Source organism: Falco naumanni, chromosome 4, assembly GCF_017639655.2.
Source record: "Falco naumanni isolate bFalNau1 chromosome 4, bFalNau1.pat, whole genome shotgun sequence".
Lineage (NCBI taxonomy): Eukaryota > Metazoa > Chordata > Aves > Falconiformes > Falconidae > Falco > Falco naumanni.
In genome coordinates, this window is record NC_054057.1 from 76,699,580 (window position 1) to 76,720,914 (window position 21,335).

General features: G+C 42.4%; 2 protein-coding genes across 10 annotated transcripts in view; one reads left to right on the top strand and one right to left on the bottom strand.

The window, feature by feature from the left end:
* IFT140 (intraflagellar transport 140) overlaps positions 1–1,536 on the bottom strand; it is an 85,691-nt gene extending 84,155 nt beyond the window's left edge. For 3 of the 6 annotated variants that reach the window (XM_040592710.1, XM_040592709.1, XM_040592708.1), the window contains exon 1: positions 1,286–1,534. The gene's annotated coding sequence lies outside the window, so the exon portion shown is untranslated. Of the gene's footprint in view, positions 1–1,285 lie in introns of all 6 variants that reach the window. The other 3 variants (XM_040592703.1, XM_040592706.1, XM_040592711.1) reach the window with 3 other exon arrangements.
* Positions 1,537–2,310: 774 nt separating this feature from the next.
* Positions 2,311–21,335, top strand: part of CRAMP1 (cramped chromatin regulator homolog 1) — a 52,235-nt gene continuing 33,210 nt past the window's right edge. Inside the window, exons 1-5 of one of the 4 annotated variants that reach the window (XM_040590784.1) lie at positions 2,311–2,720; positions 4,928–5,277; positions 15,118–15,311; positions 16,968–17,121; positions 19,248–19,331. In XM_040590784.1, the coding sequence (XP_040446718.1) occupies positions 4,929–5,277; positions 15,118–15,311; positions 16,968–17,121; positions 19,248–19,331 (781 nt within the window). In that variant the 5' untranslated portion in view covers positions 2,311–2,720; position 4,928. Of the gene's footprint in view, positions 2,721–4,344; positions 4,494–4,927; positions 5,278–15,117; positions 15,312–16,967; positions 17,122–19,247; positions 19,332–21,335 lie in introns of those variants that run through there. The other 3 variants (XM_040590785.1, XM_040590781.1, XM_040590783.1) reach the window with 3 other exon arrangements.

Sequence of the window (21,335 nt, forward strand, 5' to 3'; positions counted from 1 at the left end):
GAATTAACTTTGTCCTTCTCCTGGACAGTTCTGTATTGCTTGATCCATTTCTAATAAACATGCAATTTGTTATCATACCTTAAAATACACAGGATGCACAGCAAATCCAAGTTAATGTTCTTGCCTAGTCTATAAAACCATGGCAACAAACACAGAAAGATTATTTGCATTTTGTATCTGTGCAGGTCTGCCAAAGCATGATCATGGACCCTCCCTACTATTAAAAAAAGAACGAAAGAAAGTTCAAGTGTCTTTTGACATCTCAACCTACCCCCTGCCTCTCAGCTCTTGTCCAACTCCTTTTTATTCAGTCCTTCTTTCACAAACATTTACACACATGAGCAATTTCACACCTTAACAGTCCATTTGATGCAATGGGGCTATTCAAGCATATAAAGATATTTACATACAGAGAGAATGGAAACCTTCAACTCTTGAGCTCCTCAGGGAGCTGAACATACCTTCATGTTTCTTTGCAAAGCACCATGGAAATACATAGCACTGCAGATGCAGAATGCATCATTTCCTGTCAATATTGTAAAAATCGGTTGGGGTCAAACCAAGTGGCAAAAATAAGCCATACGATCTTGTGCTATAGTGTAACAAAACTGCAAAAATACTCGCTCAAAAAACAACAACCCATCCTAATTATTTCGAAGATTTAAATGCAAAGCTTTACAGTGGAGACAAGCCCATTGAGCAATTCTGCTCTCATTTTGTTTACAAATTCCATTTATAGCAATACACTTGGTTACTCACAAATACGTTCTACAGCATATTTATAGATGACACCGAGCCCAAGGCATGTTCAAGTTTAGTTCATCGTTGCAAGATAATTACTTGCAACACTCTCCATGAGAGCCCAGTCTTCCATAATGCAGATGTCATCGTGAAGTTTAAGCTGCTAAGACACTGATTTCTAAGGTATAGCTTACAAAGATTTGCCTCAGAAGAGGGCTAAGATGTCCTTTCCTGCTATGATAGTAACACAGTTTCAAAAAGAGGATGATCTAATGTTCCTTCTACAAAGAATTTAAGAAAAAAATCTCTATGTCACACAGTACCAGTTGAAAGATTTTTGGAAATCATTGTTCCTAGCAATTAACGTGAAGCCAGCTCATGAAAGTACCAGAGAGCAGTCACTGGAAAACTGGCCACAGCAGCAGAGTAGCAAGAAAAAATCAACCTCCTTTAATTCAGTACATCACTGAGTAAAGCTTCTTCATTCTGGAGATGGTTTATTTAAAAAAATAAAACTCAAAAATTCCCACTTCAGGGTACTTACACAAGTGTAAGCTCTGCAAGAACACGGGAAGCTGCGAAGACACTAGGTCTTCCCAGGAGGTTACACGTGCCTAACTTCACGCGAGTTACTTGTAACCTTTACGAAGACCTGATCTAACCCTTTCGCCGGTAAGCAGCGTGCTGCCAAGCGAGCCGCAGCGCCGCGGCCAGTGGGGCTCCTGCGGGGTGGCCCAGCCCCACCAGAGGCGGCAGGCGGGGCCCGCGCAGGCCGTTCTCGTTCAGAAGTGGCCCCTCACCCCCCACCCCGACTAGCAAGGAGCGGTAGGCTGAAGCCAAGGAGCCATGCTCGGTAGTAGCCCCGCGGCACAGCAAAGCGCGGGCCCGGCGGGCGCCCCGGCGCTGTCCCAGCCGGTTCCGAGGAGAGCGACAAGAGCTCCGGAGGAGAGCGTCTCCCAGCCTACTCCTCATACCCCGACGGGCACAAGGCAGCAGAAGCAGCGAGGGCTGCCGCCGCGATGCCCCCCCCCCCGCCCCGCGGCGAGCCGGGCCTCGCCTGTGCCGCGGGGGAGCCCCGCGCTGCCGTCACCACCCGGCTGTGACCCGCCCGATACAGCCGGTACCGCGGGCAGCGCCCCACACACACCCACCCGGCCTCGCCCAGGAGCACCGCCCTTTCCCGGCAGGCCATGAGGGCACCGCCACATGCAAATCACCGCCTTTCTGGCCAATAGGAACCTAGATCACGTCCAAGGGCCCCGGCTATAGGGCCCTCAATTGGTTCTTCTTTTAGCCAGTCAGCAGCCGGCTCTCGGGATTCGTCTCGCCCTCTGACGGACACCAGCCACCACCTCTTCCTTTGCGTCGAGCTGCCGTCACCCGCCCCGCGCCGCGCTTTGTTTGGCTGGCCCTGGGGCCCCGCCCCCGCCTCTCGCCTCGCTCCCGTTTGCCGCTAGCCAATGGGGCGCCCTGCGTGGGGTCCCGGGGGTGGGGAGCGCCGGCGCGCTCAGCTGGGCCCGCGCGTTGCGTCCCGGCCCGCCCCCTCGGCCCGGCGCAGTGTGACGAGGAAGCGGAACCGCCGCGGCCCGGACTCCACCGCGGCCCGCTCTGCGCCCGAGCGCGGGGCCGGGGGCGCCGGCGGAGTGCGGCCGAGCGCGGGGCGCCGGGGGGCCGCGGCGCCGGCTGGGGGCGTTGAGGCCCAGTGGGGAGCCGGCGGTGCCGGGACCGCGGCCGCGGTTTCGGAGGAGCCCGGGGAGCAGAGGTCGCCTCCGCGGCCGGGAGCAGGGCTGCCCCTGCCAGCAAAGCTGGGAGGGCCGCTGGGCTCCGCGGTAGTCGTCGGGCGCGCTGGCCTGCTCCCGAGGTGGCGGGTCCGGGGCGCAGCCTGGGGGTGCCTGGGGCTGCGGGAGCCAGAAGACCCGAGACGGCCGCCGGCGGGAGCGCTGGAGCGCGGAGCCTGCGCGGCGGCATTGATGCGGCAGGTGAGTCTCGGGGCGGGGGGCGGAGCGGAGTTTTGGGGGGGGGGGGAACGGGGGACGGCGCCCTTGGCCCCCGTGGGGCTGGGCCACCGGTCAGCGGGGAGCGGCGGCCCTGGGGTCTGCGAGGAAAGCGTCCTCTCTGAGGGGGCTGGGCTCCTGTAGCGGGCAAGGCGAAGGGACGGCGGCCCAGCACGAGGGTCTGGCGGACCAAAGCAGCCGGGCTAAGATTTCCCTCGGGAAGAGAAAGGAAAAGCAGGGGCAGCGTGAAAACGGGAGGGGAGAGCAGCTGAGACGTGCACCCTGGGTGCCGGACACGCTCCCCGCAGGGCCAGGCAGGACGCTGCGGGGAAGCAGGGCAGGCGGTGTGATTTGCTGCCCCAGCCCTGGAAGTGACTGTCCCCAAGATGAGTTTCTGGGGTATCCCCCGTTAGTTGTTGGAGGGTGCCACTGGATGCATCATTTCATTTATAGTCGTGATAAAACTAGAAATCAAGGAGATATAAGGCTTACTTAAGTTTGTCAGCACAGACTATCAGAGTTAGAAGATTTCTGTCCTGAAAACTTGAAAACGCTCTAATTCTTGTTGTGTGGAGACAAGCTTGTTTGCAATTGGGGACCTGTCAGGTGAACGGTTAACCAAGTTTTAGTATGACTTTAGATCCACAGCTCAAATCAGTTTGAATGTTTGCAAGGAACGGAACATTGCCCGACGCAATTTGGAACAGGTAGATTCAATGGCTTCGCTGAAAATCGCGAGAGGGAAAAGTATTGGTTTAGTAGTAGGACTACAGTCTGTGAACTGTAGTCTCACAAATTTGTATGCCATATAATGCTGATGTGTCTTGTTTATTTTCAACCACATTCTGTTGTCAGGCTAATCCATAGCCATTGCATTCTTTATTTGTGATATTCAGAATCTCCTTCTCTTGCTGGTCTTTATCTCTGCCCTCAATTAAAGTTGGACTGTGGCTCCTGTTCTGGTGACAAGGCGGCTGCATTGCAGCTGCTACTTCTTTCTGTTTTGCTCGAGGTGGTTACTTTCTTGGGACTTGACTTCTAGGGATGGGGTCAGTGATATTTTTCTACCGCCTTTAAGAATAAAAAACAACCCAGTTGTTGGGTTTTGGCGGATAACATGATTTAGTGCCTTAAGCTTTTGGGTGTCTATCTGGTACTTTGTTCCAGGATTTAACCCCCCCTAACTTTAGAATCGAGAGGCTGTATGAGGTGGGACGAAGAGGGAGCAGGCCGCCCCGGCGGGTGGCCCCGGTGGCAGATGCGGTGTGCAGGTAGCTGGGCTGAGAAGGAGGCCCGGGAGCCGCCGGCCCTCGGGCAGGTGATGGCTTAAAACTTTTTTGCCCGGTCCCCCCGACGTGAGGGGCGTGGAGCCGCCGGCAGAGCCCTCGGGTACCGGGGCATCGCAAACGGGGTGCCGCTGAGGTGGAGCGGGCGGGCCGGGAGCTGCGAGCCGGGCAGCCGGGCCAGCCGGGCCGGCGCCGGGGCCCGCGGTGACAGCGATGCTCGGGGCGGCGGGGCGGCCGGGCGCGGCGGAGAGGTGCCGGGGCTCCGGCGGGGTGGGGGCGGAGGGGGAGCTGGAAGCCTCGGTAGCCTTGGCCAGTCCCAGCCCCAGAGACACACACACACACAGAGAGGAGGAGAAGCCGCCGCCGCCGCATCTGGGAATATGAACCCCCCCCCCCGCGGCAGGTCGGATCGCCGCGGCTCCATGGTGAGGAGGAAGAAGAGCCCCCCTGGGCCCGAGGAGCCGCGGAATGGGTAGGATGGGGGGCCGGGGGCGGCCCGGCCCGGCCGCGCTGCCCTGCTCTGCTCCGCCGGGCTCGGCGGCTGCCTTTCCTCTCGGCGGCTGTCGAGCGCTTCCACACGCCCGAGTTTGGCTGGGCGATTTCTCCGGCAAAGGCGCCCCGAACCCCTTCGGGAGGGTGCCGGAGGGCTGCCGGGGGGGCCCGGCTGCCTTTTGGGCCGGTTTGGGGGGGGTTCCGGCGGGGCTTTCCCCCTCCCGCCCTCGGCACAGGTTGTTGGGTCGGGACAGCAAACGAAAGGGGATTTAGTAACAAACAACGGCGGCCATGTTGAGAGGAATTTCTGCAGCTAAACTTCTCCCCTCTCAGCCCAGGGATTTCTCGCCCTCTCTGGGGGGCTCCCCGCCCTGACTCTGTGCCCCCCTCTTTTCTCTCTCTCCCCCCCCACAGGATGACAGTGAAACTCGGAGAGAGCAGTGGGGAGGAAGGGGTGAAAAAGCTGGGCAAGAGAGCAGGAGGAGATGAGGAGTCCCTGGAAGAAGAAGGGGCAGGAGGAGGAGGAGAGGCAGCTCCAGGCAGCAGCAGCACAAAGAAAGAAGAGAAGATCATTAACAGCAACCGTAGCAGCAGCCCCCCACCGAACCCCAGCTTGTCGCAGGCCCCGGCCTCCCTCCAGCCCTCCCACAGCCAGGACCAGCATCATTTTCTCAGGTCCAGCGTCAGGCCTCAGAGCAAGAGGCTGAAGAAGGATTCCCAGGCATCCTCCTCAGTTGGCAGCAGCACTGCTGCAAAAGGCAAAGGTACTGGGCTTTGGGCACCCTTCAAACACGCGAGCAGGGCTGGGGGGGGTCACCTGTGGGCCTGGGGGTTGTCATCCTCCTGTAGATGCCATCTTTTGTTTGGTTTTGGGGAAGGTGTTTTGGGGCTTGTTTCTCACAGTAGCTGAAATCCTCTTTGTGTCCCAAGGCTTCAGCTTCTCTGCTGCCCACTGTCCCCTTTGCACTTACAGAAATGGGGGGGTTACATGCCTATGTGGAGGAGGAAAACATCTGCATTATGGAAGCAAATTTTTAATTCCTGTTTTTCATCTTTCAGGTTTTAGGGAATTCCCGTATTTTGGTTAGGAAATCAGGCTCTAGCTAGCTGTGTAATCAGGTAGCTGCACTCTGAGTTCTGTTCTTGGATAATAACAAAATATTCATTCTAGGTAAAGAAGGGGGGGGAAAACAACCCAGAAGGTGTTGGTAATTTCCCCAAATTAATTCTATGACCATTTTACCCAAGAAACTGTTTTGGAAACAGCTATGAAATACACATATTGCCATACTTGCTCCTAAGGTCGTGAGTCCTGTGTTACTGTCTCAGAACAGTTTGGGCATTTTCATATGATTTTGGTTTAAAATTGTTTTGCATACATCTGAATGTTTGTGTGTGTGTACATACCTACACATGCTTTTTCACTTTAGCATTGTAGATCAGAACTTGATGTTTTTCAAAGCTGTTTCTTGAGTAGCTAGAAGACAGCAGGGGTATTTGAATACCTTGGTGCTATTGTGTGTGCTCAGCAGTTACTGGATGACACCTGGCACGGTAGTTGAGCTGTATGTGAGACTAATTTTGGGTACCTTGTGTTATTTTCTGTTAATTTTTGAGAAGAAAAAATCCAAACCTCTGAGATTTCTTCAGCATTTGAAATAACAAAGTTTACTGTTGTAAAACATGATAAAACTCCATGTAGCGTAAATGTGTCTTGGAGATTACCTCACTCTTTGGTCCATTACGGCGGTATGCACATGCTGGGTGTTAGGTAAACATTAAAAATTACAACAGTTTTTTGTTAACAGTGATAAAGCAGTACAAATTGTGATATTTTAGTTATTACATAGCACAAAAAAATTTCTTGAAATCAGTTGCTTGATAGTTAGTTTATATAATTGATGAAAGTATTTTTTAATACCTTAGTTAGGCCTCTTTAATCTCTTAAAACTTTTTGTTTTGAGTGGAAAAACTCCTATGCGTTATGTTGGAGGACAGAAGGAAAGGCCTACATAATTTTTTCTCCTAGTTGCATTGAACCAAATAAACAAATGGATAGAATACCCAGGAGTGTTTAGCTACAGGTAATTATTTCAGGTGTTGTAAATAGTATTGAATGTGAAAAGGTGTTTCCTTGGAATACATGTTGTCCATGGTTGACAAGTCGAATACACACATTTGAAGTTATTACATTGCCTTCAAAGTGTATGCACATGTGAACAAAACACATGTACCTTTGTGCACATGTGTATTCATGTTTGTATATTTGTACATAAACATTCATTTCCAATTTTAGAGTGGCAGAATGATTTTTAACTAGGTGTATTGACACAATTGAAAAACAAACTTAATTTATTTTGCAATTCAGATTCCAAAATAACCCAAATAAAATTATATACAGAATGGAAAATTTTATTTCTGTAATCAGTCACAGATAGTGCTTGTAATCACTGTACCTGACGATGTTGTCAAGTTTGGGGAAACTTCTTAAATCATTGGGATTGACAGTTGGTAGTAGAATTTATGGTTATGCTTTCACTTTTTGAATTGCAAGACCAGCCGTAGCTCTGCTTGGCTAGTTTTGATGTGGACGCATTGAAGTTGATTATTCTGATACAGCTGAGGTCATAACTGTCAGAACTTGGAGAAAAAGAGCCATGGAGCGGGATCCTTTCTAATTTGAGTTCTTTACATTCAGGGATGCATACTGAGAGGTTTTCCAGGCTCGTCTGAATTCTCCCTAATGGAGTGTCTTGTGATCAGAATTTATAGGGCTTTGCATTCCAAGAGAAGTGTCTTACAGATCTAGCTTCCAATAGGGAACGAATGTGAGGGTGAAGATTGCTAGTAAAGATTGGACCTAAATCCTTCCACTTGCTGTCCCACCAACTTTCTCTTCCCCCTGTAAGTATAAAAATGATAAAAAGCTTGAAAGCCTGTGCTTTGGATTGGCTCTGAAAACGAGAAGCTTTGCCATTTTGAGCACCGCAGTCAAGGTGATGGCTGCAAAGGCAAATTTAACATTGGCCAGCAGGAGTGGCTAGACCATGCTTGTGCTTGGTCCAGTGAAACCAGAAATTTGGTTTTGTTGATAGTCTTTCAAAATGCTATGTAGCCCTTAAAATTTTATTAAAGTGGTCCTGCTTTTAGAATTGGTATTCTAAAGTGAAAACTCTTTCAAAGTTCCGAAGGAGTGCAATCAATAAACTTAATTTCTTTCAAATTGTTACTCAGCAGGCATTGGCTTGTCCTGATCATGCTTTTAAAAGTACAAATAGTGTTGAAAATAGTATTTTTTTAAAATAGTATTTTAAATTTTATTTTGAAAATAGTAAATTTTTTTTGTCTGTTGCAGATCCATTTGTGCTTTTAGGGCGCTTCATTGTAGCGAACACATTATTGATAATGTAAACTTTACTGTAAACTGTAGGAAGAGTATGCCCACCCAGCAGCTGCTGACTTTTCAACTTTACCTTACTATGGTTCTGGGAAGATTGTTCATAATAATTCTCAAATTCTGCCTAGTAGAATGTATAAATGCATTGCTTATTTTCAGGTTACCCTGAACATAATCTTTAATTGCATCTTTGAATTCTGTTTCTTGCCTTTTTTGTGCACTTTTGAGTTTAGGGCAAAAGTGGCATAGAAAGCAGCATAGTAAAATGAAGTTTGAAAACTATTTCACTTCAAACAGCCAACCCATTTTGGATTGCTGAAAGGTTTATAAAATTTCCTGCACAAACATCTAAATCTGTGGGGTTTGGTTTTGTTTTGTTTTTAAGAATTCTTATCTTATTTTGAAATGTTAGTTACATTTTTGTTGTATTTTCAAGTTCATAGTCTACACCTCAACTAATGCATGACTTTTTGAAGTATGAATGCTTTAAGTAAGTCTTGAAGTAACTTGCATGAAATTAGCAGAAGAACTTGAAGGAATAGTGGAGTGGAGACAGTTTGAGAGTTCAAAAGCAGGGAGGTTCGTTGAGGGGAAGGAAGCAGACCAATATAAGGCTGCTGAAAAAGAGGGATTTCTGAGAGTTTACTTCTGAAATACAAATGTTGCCAAGCACAGGTTTTAAGGTATGTTTTGGGGCTTTTTTCCGTGAGAGTGGTTAGAACATGCATGTGTATGCTGCGACCACATTGGTAAAAGCAAATGTGGAATATGTTGCCATCATGTGCTGTAGATTTAGTTTGAAGTAGAGTGTTCCCATTTCTGTGTTTTTATCCATTTTCTGAATGCAGAATGAAGTCAGGAGGAAAAAGTAATAAAGTCTAACGATGATGAGCTGAAGCTTGAAGATGGCTTTTATGCCATTGCTCTAGATTTATTCATAAAACGTGTAGAATGGCCCAAACAAGTATTTGGATTTGTGTTGCAGTAGGAGGCAGTTCTTTCCTGAAAAAAGGATCATTCAGCTGAAAGCATTAATTGAATTAAAATGTTCCATCTTTTGGCATCATATAAAACTTGCTAGAAGGCAGTCTGGTTTGTTTCAGTGCAGCAAAATGTGTGTCCCATAGCACACGGTTTAAATTAACTACTGTCCTCTCGTGGAGAGGATGTATGTACCGAGGTACCCAATATATGTACTTACAAGATGATTTTATTTTATCTGCCCAAATATTTATGCTGCAGAATGTATTGTAATATTAATTTGAAATGTCATTCCTCCAGCATTATTTCTCCAGGGCATGAATGACTCTTCAGAGACTACTGGCACTTGTTTTCATGTTTTCCTTAATTCTGTCCACCTCATTTACACTTGGTACTTCTCCTTCCGTCCTACCCTGGCATGCTTTCATTGATTCTTTGCCCTCCCATTTACCCCTGTTCTCCCTCCCTTCCTTTGAAAGTGGCTCAGGCCCAGAACTCCTCAGTATCCCATGCCACAAGAGAAGGATTTTTTTCATGTGCCCTGTGTAGTAGGCACTGAACTTTGAAAGATGCCTGTCTGCAAGGCCGCACAACTGTGCGATTTGGATGGAACTTCTTTCTAGGCTTTACGGGTATTTTCTAATGGAAGAGCAAGAGAATAATGATTTACTGGACATGGGGGACTAACCAAATTTATTATAAACTGTGTTTATTTTTTACAGCTATGCTTGGTTAGCTCAGTGCTGCATTTGATACGTTAGATATTAAATATATACTCTCTGTAGAAAAGCAGCCTTTCAGTATAGTTTTGTTTGTAGACTCCTGTTGATAATTGATACTGTATATGTTTAAACACATTCAACTACATCTTGGTTGTGCAAATCTTGTAAATAATAAGAGGCAGAAGAAGCTAGACTGTCTGTATCCTTGGATATAAGGATGCTTACTGGCCATGTTTAAAACTTTGGATGTTAATATAAAAGAAGAACACAGTGTGGTACAACCATGCAATATGGCATAAACTGTCCTGGACTTACCCTTCTTAGGAGTCCCTGCTATTTACTGTGGAGGCATACAAGGTAGAATCTTGTTTTCCACTTACATTAGTACTCAAAATGAAGCATTGACTTGCAGGGAATGTGTCTGTTTCTTTTCCTCTCTCATCTGTATTCTCTTCTCAGCTACAATTCTTGGAGACGAAAGCAAACTGGATCCAGCCTGCAGCTTTGTTGGGTTGCCCTTCCACAGAGCAAGCAGCTTCGCATAAATTCTGAAAGTACGCACTTTCTGTGGGATCACCTGATTCATTTCTTCACTGAAGTGCATGACGTAGTATCTGCCATTAGAAAGATAAGTGGCTAGAAATGGGGCTCGTTTACCAAGCGATCAGAAAGGAAGTTTGGATGTTTGTCTTCAGTTGCTTTTTCATTAAAATTGAGGAGTAAATGTTCATTGAGGAATGCTCTGCAATGGGAAACACATTTGTGCCACAGAATGTGTTTGAGGCTTTCTGGAAAGTATAGATCATAGCACCTTAGCCCAGCTCTGTGGGCAGCAGATGTTTTGATGCACAATTTCATAAGACTCTGAGCAGTAATGCAGGTTTGTGAGGATAAAATAGTCACTCAGATGTGTTTTCTGGTGTGGCCTCCTTAATGAATCTTTACTGAAACCTCTTCTGAAGGTGATCTCGCGTAGTTTATCCCTGCTATTGCCTCTTGTAGAACCCCACAGAGAAGAAAGAATGTTCTGAAGGAAAATTTCTGGCATGTCACAAGTTGGCATTCACTTCCTGTGCTTTGGGGAGTGAGTTTAGCATCCTAATGCTCTGCATTTGGCCTGCAGCATGCAAGAGTCTTTGAAAGTACCATCTTGTTCATGAAGGTATTCACTGATAGATGTTCCACCTACAGTTGGCCTGTGACCTCTGAAGAAGCTGAGAATTTTGCAAACTAAATCTATAGAACACCAACAAGAGAACCAGCGTGTGTGTTAAGATACATGTGTGTAGTGGGGATTAACTCTGTGGATTCTGGCTTCTGTGGATATGGAATCTGTTGTAGAAGATACAAATAAGCTGGCATGTAAGAGCTGCCAGTGGAAAATTGAAAAGCAAACAAACACTAAGGTGCTAGTAGAGCCTGGAAGGAAGAACTTGTGGCTGTAGCCGTGATAAGACACTGGCACTATCAGTGACTCGATTATTTGATACATGCAGTGTTCCATTGTTTGTCATTTTCATACCAGATTTTTAAATTGCAGGACTTAAATCCCTTTATATAATTTTTGCAAGTCCTTGTGTTTTGCTTAGCTGTACAAAAGCAGCAGCTTTTTCTACAGAAGATGTGGTTTAAGGGGATGTTAGGCCATTCACAGATAAATGACGGGGCATATAGATGGGTAGAGAACACTGGATAAGAGGAATAAGTAAGTTTCTCTGAAACATTGGTGTTCTGATCCATGGTTTTATTGGGGGTTATAGTTCAAATACCAAATACAGAAACCTGATGTCTTTGTGGGTTGAAAGCTGAGTGGGAATGCTGAGAATTTACACATCCAAACTTGCTGCTTTGTACCTCATGTGCAGATGCTGGTGCTCCACTGCATTATGGCATGAAGGGAAGGAATTCTTGTAGCTGTAATTGTGTGGGTGTCTAGTTCAGTGGTTGGGTGATGTAGGATAAGTAGACAGAGTGAGAATGACCATCTTGTCTTTGTCTTCTCTGCAGTGTTCTCCTTTTTTAGAAATTATTTTACTTAGAACAGATACCTAAGCAGATTGGTACAGTAAGCCTTCTTCCCCTCTCCAGCCATTTTGCAGCAGTAACTATGGCTGGCCTCAGTGGACCTTTTTGTTTTAATGCATTGCTGAAGTTTTAAGTAATCTGTTTTTGGGAGTTAATGATCATCATCTATCATTAGTGAAGGCATGAAAACTTGTTAGCTGCTTTGTATGTTAAAAGAATCTCGTACAGTAAGATTGGAAGAATGAATTTATGGGGAGTAATTTAATGATGTATGACTATCTTTACTCTTTCTTTTGCCTTTTATGCTGAATCGATCTATAATACCATGGTTTAGAGTATACTGCATTCCATTGCCTCACTAAGATCAGTAAACTCTAGGGTGGGTTGTGGTAACCCAGTGATAAATATTACCGTGCACAGTAGTGAGAAGGTTTACACAAAGGGATGATACAGCAAACTCCTTTATTCTTGGAAGAATTAAATGTCATGGAAAACCTCTGTAGAGATGATAGGATATTAGAATTTTTAGCTCTTCATAGATGGTGTTCTAAACAGTTGTCTGGATAGTAGCTAACTTGTGTTTAGAACAAGAAAGGCTGTGATAAACACTGCAGGACTACATTTTGGCTTGTCTAATAGTAAGTATATATAAAGGAACAAAAGAGCAATTATAAACTACGTATCCTTTGTAGAAGTGGAATCAATGGAATCCTTAGCATGTCCTTAATAGAACCATTAATTTCATATTTTACATACACCTAAGAGGAGCTTTATATAGTCATGTTAGAATTTGAAGTCCTTACTGTACTTTCCTTCTTACACTTTTTAATAATGAAAACTTCATGTGTTCCAAGTGTACTGTACAACCTTTAAAAAATCCTTTGTAAGACCTGAACTTTAGGCAGCTGACTTTAGGTTTTTACTTGTTTGAGTATTTGTACAGAGTGATGTATAAAAAAACAACAAACAAAAAATCCCACCCAGAAACCTTAGACAAAAACCACTGACCCAACAAACAAACACTCCCAAACCCTGCATTTGTGGTTCCTGTAAATGATGTCTCACTAAGTTAGAGGTCTGTGATCAGAATAATAGCTCTGGAGTAGAAAATCCTGTAGCTATCTTGATAAACGATGTCTTTTGCCTTGGGAGCTACTAGCATCAGGAGACTGTAGACTGAGGAGTGATGTGTTTGAATTCCTTCTTCTCATCCAAAGGTTTTAAGTATTAAGATGTGTATTTCTTTACTGTGCAAATTGTGATAATTCCAATCTTATATTTGCAGAATAAAGGAAGCAATTCTCTGTGTTAAAATTGTTGGTTTTCTTGTCAGCCATCAAGAGAGTTAAAGTGCTGAGGTTTTTCTTACGTTTGTTTTTGGTGTTTGGGGTTTTTTTTTTAGGATTTAACTTCACAATATAGAATTAAATTGGTTAACTTTCAGTAATTTTATCAGTGGCTGATGAAGGCTTTACAAAACAGAGAAGCTGTTTGAGAAGTTGGTTTTATGTGCATTTGCTTCTAGATGCCTAATTCTTTTTCATGTTTTGCCTTACAGGCTTCCCTGTTGTGATAGAAATAAAAGAAACATTAACATTAAAATGTTCACAATATCATATTTTACATCAAGTAAATATTTATTGTGTGCAGGGAAAAAAATGTGCTTTCATACATCTTGCTCTCTTCAAGGTTTGATTTCAAATGTTCTTTGTTATTTGAACAAACAGCTTTTTTAGGGATCTGGAGAAACATGGTTTTGTCATCCAAAGGAATTACTTTCAAATTGCAACTGAATACTTAAGATATACCTACAAACCTTTCATATCTCTAAAACTTAGTAAGCCTATAACTAGTACTCTTTTACTCTTCTGATCCTCTCTTCTTTAAAAATGATACTGGGATTATCAGACTGGGTTATCCTGGTTCTTGAATGAGATAGATATATGTATATATAAAAACACTGACTTTTTCAGGTAATCAAACTGCTTATTTTAATGGAATTTTAAAAGATAACTATACTTGTAAGGCCTAAATATGATAGAGAGAACTCAGCTAATGTGTATAAGAGTTTGGGAAACTAGTTGGGACTGCTGTATTGTGCAAGCTGGATTTGTAAGCAGATTAACTAAGGCAAGCCATTTTATCATAAGACAAAACATAAAGGACAATAACTGGAAAAATGGAAATAGTAAGAAGCATTCTATATAATGAGCAATTTATGCTTTAATGTTAAAGGCTTCTGTTTTATTAAGTATGCATCACATTGATAAGGGCAGTCAAATCTTAATACTACTTGGAAAAAATGAAGAAAATAAATTTTTGAAATCTAAGTTACTGAGAATGGTTACATTTTCATTGAAAAAAGAGTGCAGTTCTTGGGACATCTCCCTGGTTTCTGGATTAACATTCCGATAATCTGTTAGTATCAAACCAAGCATCATGCTTGGTTTGATTTCTGTTCCGAATAAATCACAGGTTTAAGTTTAGCTGATGATGTTTTTGCTGATTAAAATGCCTTTGAAAGACTAATAGTAGTTTCAGAGGCAATTAAAGAAAAAAGGCGCTTTTTTTTTCTGAATTAAGATGAGGGAATGGAATCTTACTGCATTATATTTAGCTCTTACCTTCCTGCAGTTTCCCCATCCCATTTTCTTCCCTGTCCCCTGCTTGCATAAACAGCAAATTCTCTTAGTTCCATCAGGCTTTATTCTCGTTTTAGTATTTCCAATCTTCATGTGTTTTTTCTGATCCGTGTATTCTGGGATGCCAATAAATGCCAAAGGTACAATCTAGATTACAGTTCTCTGCCTTTCTCCAAAAAGCCACACGGGGATCTGGGGAAGATGAAGGGGTTGGGACTTGCCATCCTTGGGATACATTTAATTATCCTAGGTGGGCGGGCTAAGTGTCAGAGACGGGACTCCTTATGTTGAGGGTCAGACCCTTGAGAATGCTGATCCATTGTCATGCGATGAACTAAAGTAGACATCTTTCAGTTGTTTTGCTACCACAGTTATTTTGGAGGCAGTAGGATCAAGACCAAAGGCAAAGATATTAAATTACATATATTTTCTCATGGTCATTAGTTTTCTTTATTGATTACATCAATGTTCAGCATTGAACACTGTGTTCAGCAGCTCCAAAGTTCTCCTCGGTGGCAAAGGGGCAACTGCAGAGCGCACGGAGTGTGCTGCCTTTTAGAGGTTGCTCTGGCATATTCCTGCTTATCCATCTTATCTCTGGAAATAACAAATCAAACTATTGAAACCTTCCCTTTGTTTTTTGAACTCTTTGAGATTTTATTTCCTTAAATCTTATTATTTGCCTATTGTATTTCAGGTGAAATATTTTGGGAAAAAATCTGATACAGATGGGAGTAGTGGTGAAGGAGGAAATTCTGAGTTCCTCCCTTATTCCTCTATCCATGAATCCTGCTGTTGGTTTAATATTCACTCTGGACATGGTTTTTTTTTTGGCAGCAGCAGATAATGGAGGCACTACATCTGGTGGGACATCAGGAATTCCTCCCAGCAATCCTGCTGGGAATTCCAAGTCAGCAGCAAGGAACCTGGGCTCCACGGCTGGAGAGAAGGAGGAAGGAAAGAAGGTCAGACGGCAGTGGGAATCGTGGAGCACAGAGGACAAAAATACTTTCTTCGAGGGACTGTATGAGGTACATGTAGAGGAAAATAACAAGCTTAGATGGCTTTGTTTAGTATTTGGACACTCCTAAAAAAAGATTGATGCAGTTGAGATTTGCAGGAGCAAAATGCATATGAACGCATATGCATTCATTGGTCTATGCATATGTGTCTATACAGTTGGTTATAAACCAGCTGTCGATCAAAGCCACATTTCAAAAGTGTCAAACTTTTTTGTTTTGAAATACACGAGAAATATTTGTGAGTTTTATTCATGAATGTTTATAATAATTAACATTATTTTTCAATTATGGTTCTGTTTCAAATGAGAAATAAATAAATGCCTCCATCTCAACTTCCAAAAGCAACACGCTTATGCTGTAATATTAACAAATAAGAAAATATGTTCTATCTAATAAGAATTGTAGGTACTGTGTTTAGTCTTTGACCGCAAAAAGGTTTGAGCCAAATCAGTACCAGGGCTGAGAGACAAAGAAAAGCTAGATCATCTTATCTTTTATCTCATACAATGTATATGATATATTCCTGGTTGTCCTGTTGCTGTGATTATTTTAAGAGCACTTCTGTTACGGAAGTACGTGCTAAAGGTGAAAACAAAAGAAGTGGTGGTGGGTTTTCTTTGCATGTGTGCATCTTGTTTAAAAATAATTTTTTTTTTTAGTGGTAGGCATGATTCATGCATATGTATTTTGTGAACAAAATGAACACTTAAACACTGGTTTTTTTCTTTAGCTCCTCTGACTTGCAGTAATATTCCTGGGAACCATATAATGTTTAAGTCCCTTCATCACTCTAAAGAAAACTTTTTTTTAATGCTGTGGAAAATATTCAAAAACTTGCTGTGGGATGGATTTGGGATTCGGTTTGTTTGGACCCCCACTTCCATTTGTTCTGTGTTGCTACCTTTCAAAAGAGGTTTTCATGCTTGGGTGTTTAAAAATGAGTTCCAACCTTTTTTGAATACTAAGAAATTTTGTGATAGCAAGAGTTCAATGATAACGTACACAAAATTAAATTTTCTTCTTTTGAACTCCAGGGATGTTACAGGAATTACCTAGTTTTACAGGGACACTTAGGTGTCTCATTTTTATTTTTACCCTGAGAATAAACTTCTGAATGACCTACAGTTTAAAACATGTGTTTTCTAGAAAGGAAGTCTTTTATTTTTAGTTTTTTTACAAATACAATATTTACCTTCATTATTTGAAACTCAGATTTTTTACTCCTAATAACCAAAATTTGTTAAATGTGACAGGCTTTTCATTCCCCCTAGTCAGAAATGTAGGTAGGAGAGAGAGAGGAGAAAATGCAGGGGAAAGAAAGCTAAATGAGAGAGTTGGTATTTTCAGTTCTGCTACTTAGCACATTTATGAGTAAAGTTAAGGATTTTTTGTTTATTTGTTTTTAAAGTTTGCTAGCAACTTACTCTGAAACAGTTCAAGGAATCAGAAGGTAATTTATTTGGCATCTGTAATGCATTTTATGTAAAATAAAGGAAGGTAGGGTCATTCTTTGCTGTTGAATTCTGATACCCAGGAATTTTATTTATGACCACTGGAATCTAGTTTCCCACAAAGAACCCCAAAGTCCCTCATGTTGTTTGGGTTGTCTTATGACAAGATGCAAGTTTGATTTTGAGTGTTGGATTTGTCTTATTTATTCTCCAGCATGGGAAAGACTTTGAAGCTATCCAGAACAACATTGCCCTGAAATACAAGAAGAAAGGCAAACCAGCAAGCATGGTGAAGAATAAGGAACAAGTCCGGCATTTCTACTACCGCACCTGGCACAAGATCTCAAAGTACATTGACTTTGATAATGGTTAGTATGCAATGAAATGGGCTTAGTGTAGAGCTGACAATCTCGTAAGAGTTGGAGTCCTGCCTCTTAGTGCCATCGTGGAGGACAGCAATGGTGGAGATGAGAAAATAAATACTCCATAGGATCTCTGTGAACATGTCTTATTTTTATTAGCGTGGCCATCTGAGGTTCATGGTTTTTGAAAAATACTTCTCAAGACTGGTATTTGAATTCATGTAAAAGCAATGATACACCGCACCATAATAAATACTGATTCTACTATTAATACTGGGGAAAAGCCAGGTTCAAGGAAAATTTTTTTTTGTGTGTGTGTGTTCTCAGGAACGCACCTTTGAGGACAGCTGTCTAGATGTGTTAGTCAGGCATGACTTCATTGAGCAAATAGACTCCAGCATGGGGGAAGGTAGAAATAAATAAAAATGAAATAAATAAATAGTCCAGAACAAGTGTAAAAGGTGAAATATTTGCTCACACTTTAAATAAGTATGAAATTGTATCATTGGTTCAGTACCTTAGGATTCCCAGTGTCCTATTCCCCTCTTCCCCTTCTTATCTGTCCTTCCCCAGCTTGTTGAATAAAAATGGATTTGGGAAGTCCTATAAACTGCTAGTGGTGTTTTTTAACAACAATAGCAATAATTGATAACTAATCTTTATCAAATGCATACTATTCAGTAACAGGCAGTGAGAATTCAAATCAGTTTGCAGGTAGGCTAATCTGAATAACAGGTTAAAGAAATCTATTTTGGAGTGAACAAATTCTACTAAGACCCAGAGTTCTTTTGACGACTTTGAGGTATGAAGAGTATGAGTTTTCCCATTAGCTTGTTGATGAAGTAAAAGTCTCCAGGGCGTTCCAGCCCTTCCCTGGCTATATTCTAAGTTTCATGGTGGTTGATTTTTTTTTTTTCCCCCTTGTATTTAAACAACTCTAACATCAGCAAAATTGGATAGTAAATTCATGTATATGGTTTGTGGCCAGAGCCTCTCAAATTAAAAATAACTCATTAATGAGAAGTGGGTATGACTAGGAAAAACTTGAAGAAGTGCAAGATAGTGTGAAATGTAGTGTCTTTAAATTGTTTTGTCTGTTCGTGAGATTAGGTTATCTAAAGGAGGACTTACACATCTAAAACACCTGTCATAAGGTGTATTTTTTAGTTCCTTTTTTAAAACAAGACAGCATTTTAAGATTAAACAAGTTATTAGTATTTTATTTTAAAACAAACGTTACAGCAAACACAGTATGGAAGCACTTTAAAAAAAAAAAAAGTTGGTCGAGGAACTTCATCTGTTTTCTGGATAATGTCAAGTTCCATAACTATACCTGTAAGATCTGAAATGTCATTGGCTGAAGGAATTTAAAAATTACTGCAGTAGTTTGATGAGTGTTGCTGTTGGTAGGAATATGTGTGCCTGGATTTTGAGTTTAAAAGAGATGTAAGTCAAAGAACTGAATTCTTGATGAATAGGCAAGAATAGATATTTTCATCTGACTTGTAAACCACAAGACTGTCTCTCCTTGCTACCAGAGATACTTAGATCTGTTAGCAATAATGTCCACATCATGAGTTGACAAGAAAGGAGAGAAAAAACTTGCGAAGTTGAATAAAATCTGTGCAGTTCTTCATATAAAAATTTATAATTGCATTAAATCTTTCAAGGCATATTCATGTGCAAAGAAGACATTCTCTGTCTTCTGGAAAATTCAGACCTACTTCTTAAATTTTGTAGAAGAAAAGAATTCTGTATGCATTGACTTGGGGGCATCTGGGCATTTCTTTTGGAAATTGTAAACAGTTATGTGACACTAAAGTTAGCTTTATTATGATTTAGCTTTATTTTGCATATTGAACTGTTGTATATTTGTTCAAATTCTATGAAAGCTGCTTTTGTTTTTTCTGTACTCTAAAAACTGTTGCATTTCCCAGGCATTTAAGTCACCAAAAGAAAATTGGTGAACCCATCTCATTGTACTGTTTCTTGAAACAGAAATTAATCTTACCTTCAATGTTGGTCTTGTTGAAAATACAAATCATGTAATTTTCAGCATTGAAATGAGTATCTGCAATGTAATTCTGTAAGAGTATCTACAGTCTGCATCTTACACCTTTTCTGCTTTTCAGTGTTTTCTCAAGGGCTGAAAAAATCCTCCCTGGAGCTTTATGGCTTAATCTGCTATGGGGAACTAAGGAAAAAGATTGGGGGATGTGAGTATGAGTGACTTTAAATTATTTTTGTATGGTAGAATCAGAAGTGTCTACCCTTGAAGCTGGTAATGTCTAGTACAGCTTCACTTTTGATTTATTCAGAATTTGTGGTCATTGTATTTATTGCAGTAGTCTGTGGTTTCGTTTTTTCATTAAATGCATTTGTATTTTTAAAGACCTACTTAGTCTGTGGCATTAGTCCCCTTTGACAGATTTCTTTAGGTTTTGGTATTTGTGAAACACAGTACATGTAATACCCACAGATGACAGGTAAAGGTAAATGTGTGCACAGCTTAGATGATCTGCTTTGTTATTCTTGAAAACTAAGGAATTAAATGTGTAAATGATAACATGTGCACCCACAATTATTTCTGCCTATGCAATCAAAATCTGGGATGGTGCCTTTCTCTTTCATTCTCTAAATCTGTACTTACTGAACCCTGAAGATGAAAAAGCATTACAAATCATAATCAGAAATAACAACTTCACTGGCTAACCAAAATGTGTTCTGACCATGTCAATCCCAAAGGCTGGTTTTGTCTGTAAGGATCAGTGTAGACAGATGAGTGTATGCCATACCAATGCTCCCTTGTTTTCTGGAAGCTCATTAGTTGGATTAGCAAAATATCTGAGTTTAGGCTTAGTACCATGTTCATAGAATCATAGAATGGTTGGGTTGGAAAGGATTGTTAAATGCCATCTAGTCTAATGCCCCTACAGTGAGCAGAGACATCTTTAACTAGATCAGGTTTCTCAGAGCGCTGTCCAGCCTGACCTTGAATGTGTCCAGGGATGGAACATCTACCACCGCTCTGGGCAACCTAACCTGGTCCAGTGTTTCACCACCCTCAGCATAAACAATTTCTTCCTTACATCTAGTCTGAATCTACCCTCTTTTAGTCTAAAACTATTGCCCCTTGTCCTGTTGCTACAGGCCCTACTAAAAAGTCCGCACTCACCTTTCTTCTAAGCCACCTTCTAAGTATTGAAAGGCTGCAGTGAGGTCTCCTCAGAGCTTTGTCTTCTCCAGGCTGAACAACCCCCAACTCTAAGCCAGTCCTTACGGGAGAGGTGCTCCAGCTCCCTGATGGTCTTTGTGGCCTGCTCTGGACTTGCTCAACAGGTCCATGTCTCTCTTGAGCTGAGGACCCCAGAGCTGGATGCAGTACTGCAGGGAGGGGTTTCACCAGAGCAGGGTAGAGGGGCAGAATCACTTTCCTTGACCTGCTGGCCACATTGTTTTTGATGCAGCCCAGGATATTGTTCTCATGGTCTTTATGATGTCTAGAGAGAGCTCCAATGTGGCTAGCTTGGCAAACGGGCAGAGGAGCATGCACTGTGTGCGCTAGTCCATGTGCGTATACCTCATCTGTGTATTTTTTTCATTTGTCCCTAAGCTTTTTCTAGAGCCAGTGTTACATGGTAGTGCGTGTTCTACATGCTTTGTTGAATTTGTGAGCCATGGAAAATCATCAAAATATTTTCACTTCTTTGTGAAGTCATACTGGTTGCAAAGTGAAAAAGGCAGGAAAGCTTTAATGAGTGGACATGTGCAGTTCCTAACAGAATAATGGTATTTTGGCAAAATATTTTTTGTTGGCTGTATTATTTCCTCACCTGGGATTTTTATTGTGATGTGTCACGAATGAGACTGTTGTGAATGTTCATGCTGACTTTATTCTGTTTGTTCAAAGATCTGCAGTGTGTTAATTCATCTTGGAGAAGCAATTTTGATCTGTTTCATGACAAAGAAGGTGCAGAGGCAAGACAGATTGCATTGTCAGTAGAAATCAGTGTTTCTTCCCTATATCAACATTTTGTCTTAAAAGCATCAACAGACCCTTCTTGCTATGACTGGACATAAAATTTCACACAGTCACCATGGCAATGCATGCATACTCTGTGCTTCTGTCTTTTTATAACTTTGGTACTTGGTTATGTATTTTACCCACTGTCACTTGGAAAATTCTAGTCTCTGAGACAAAATGGGCTTAAACTGCAAGC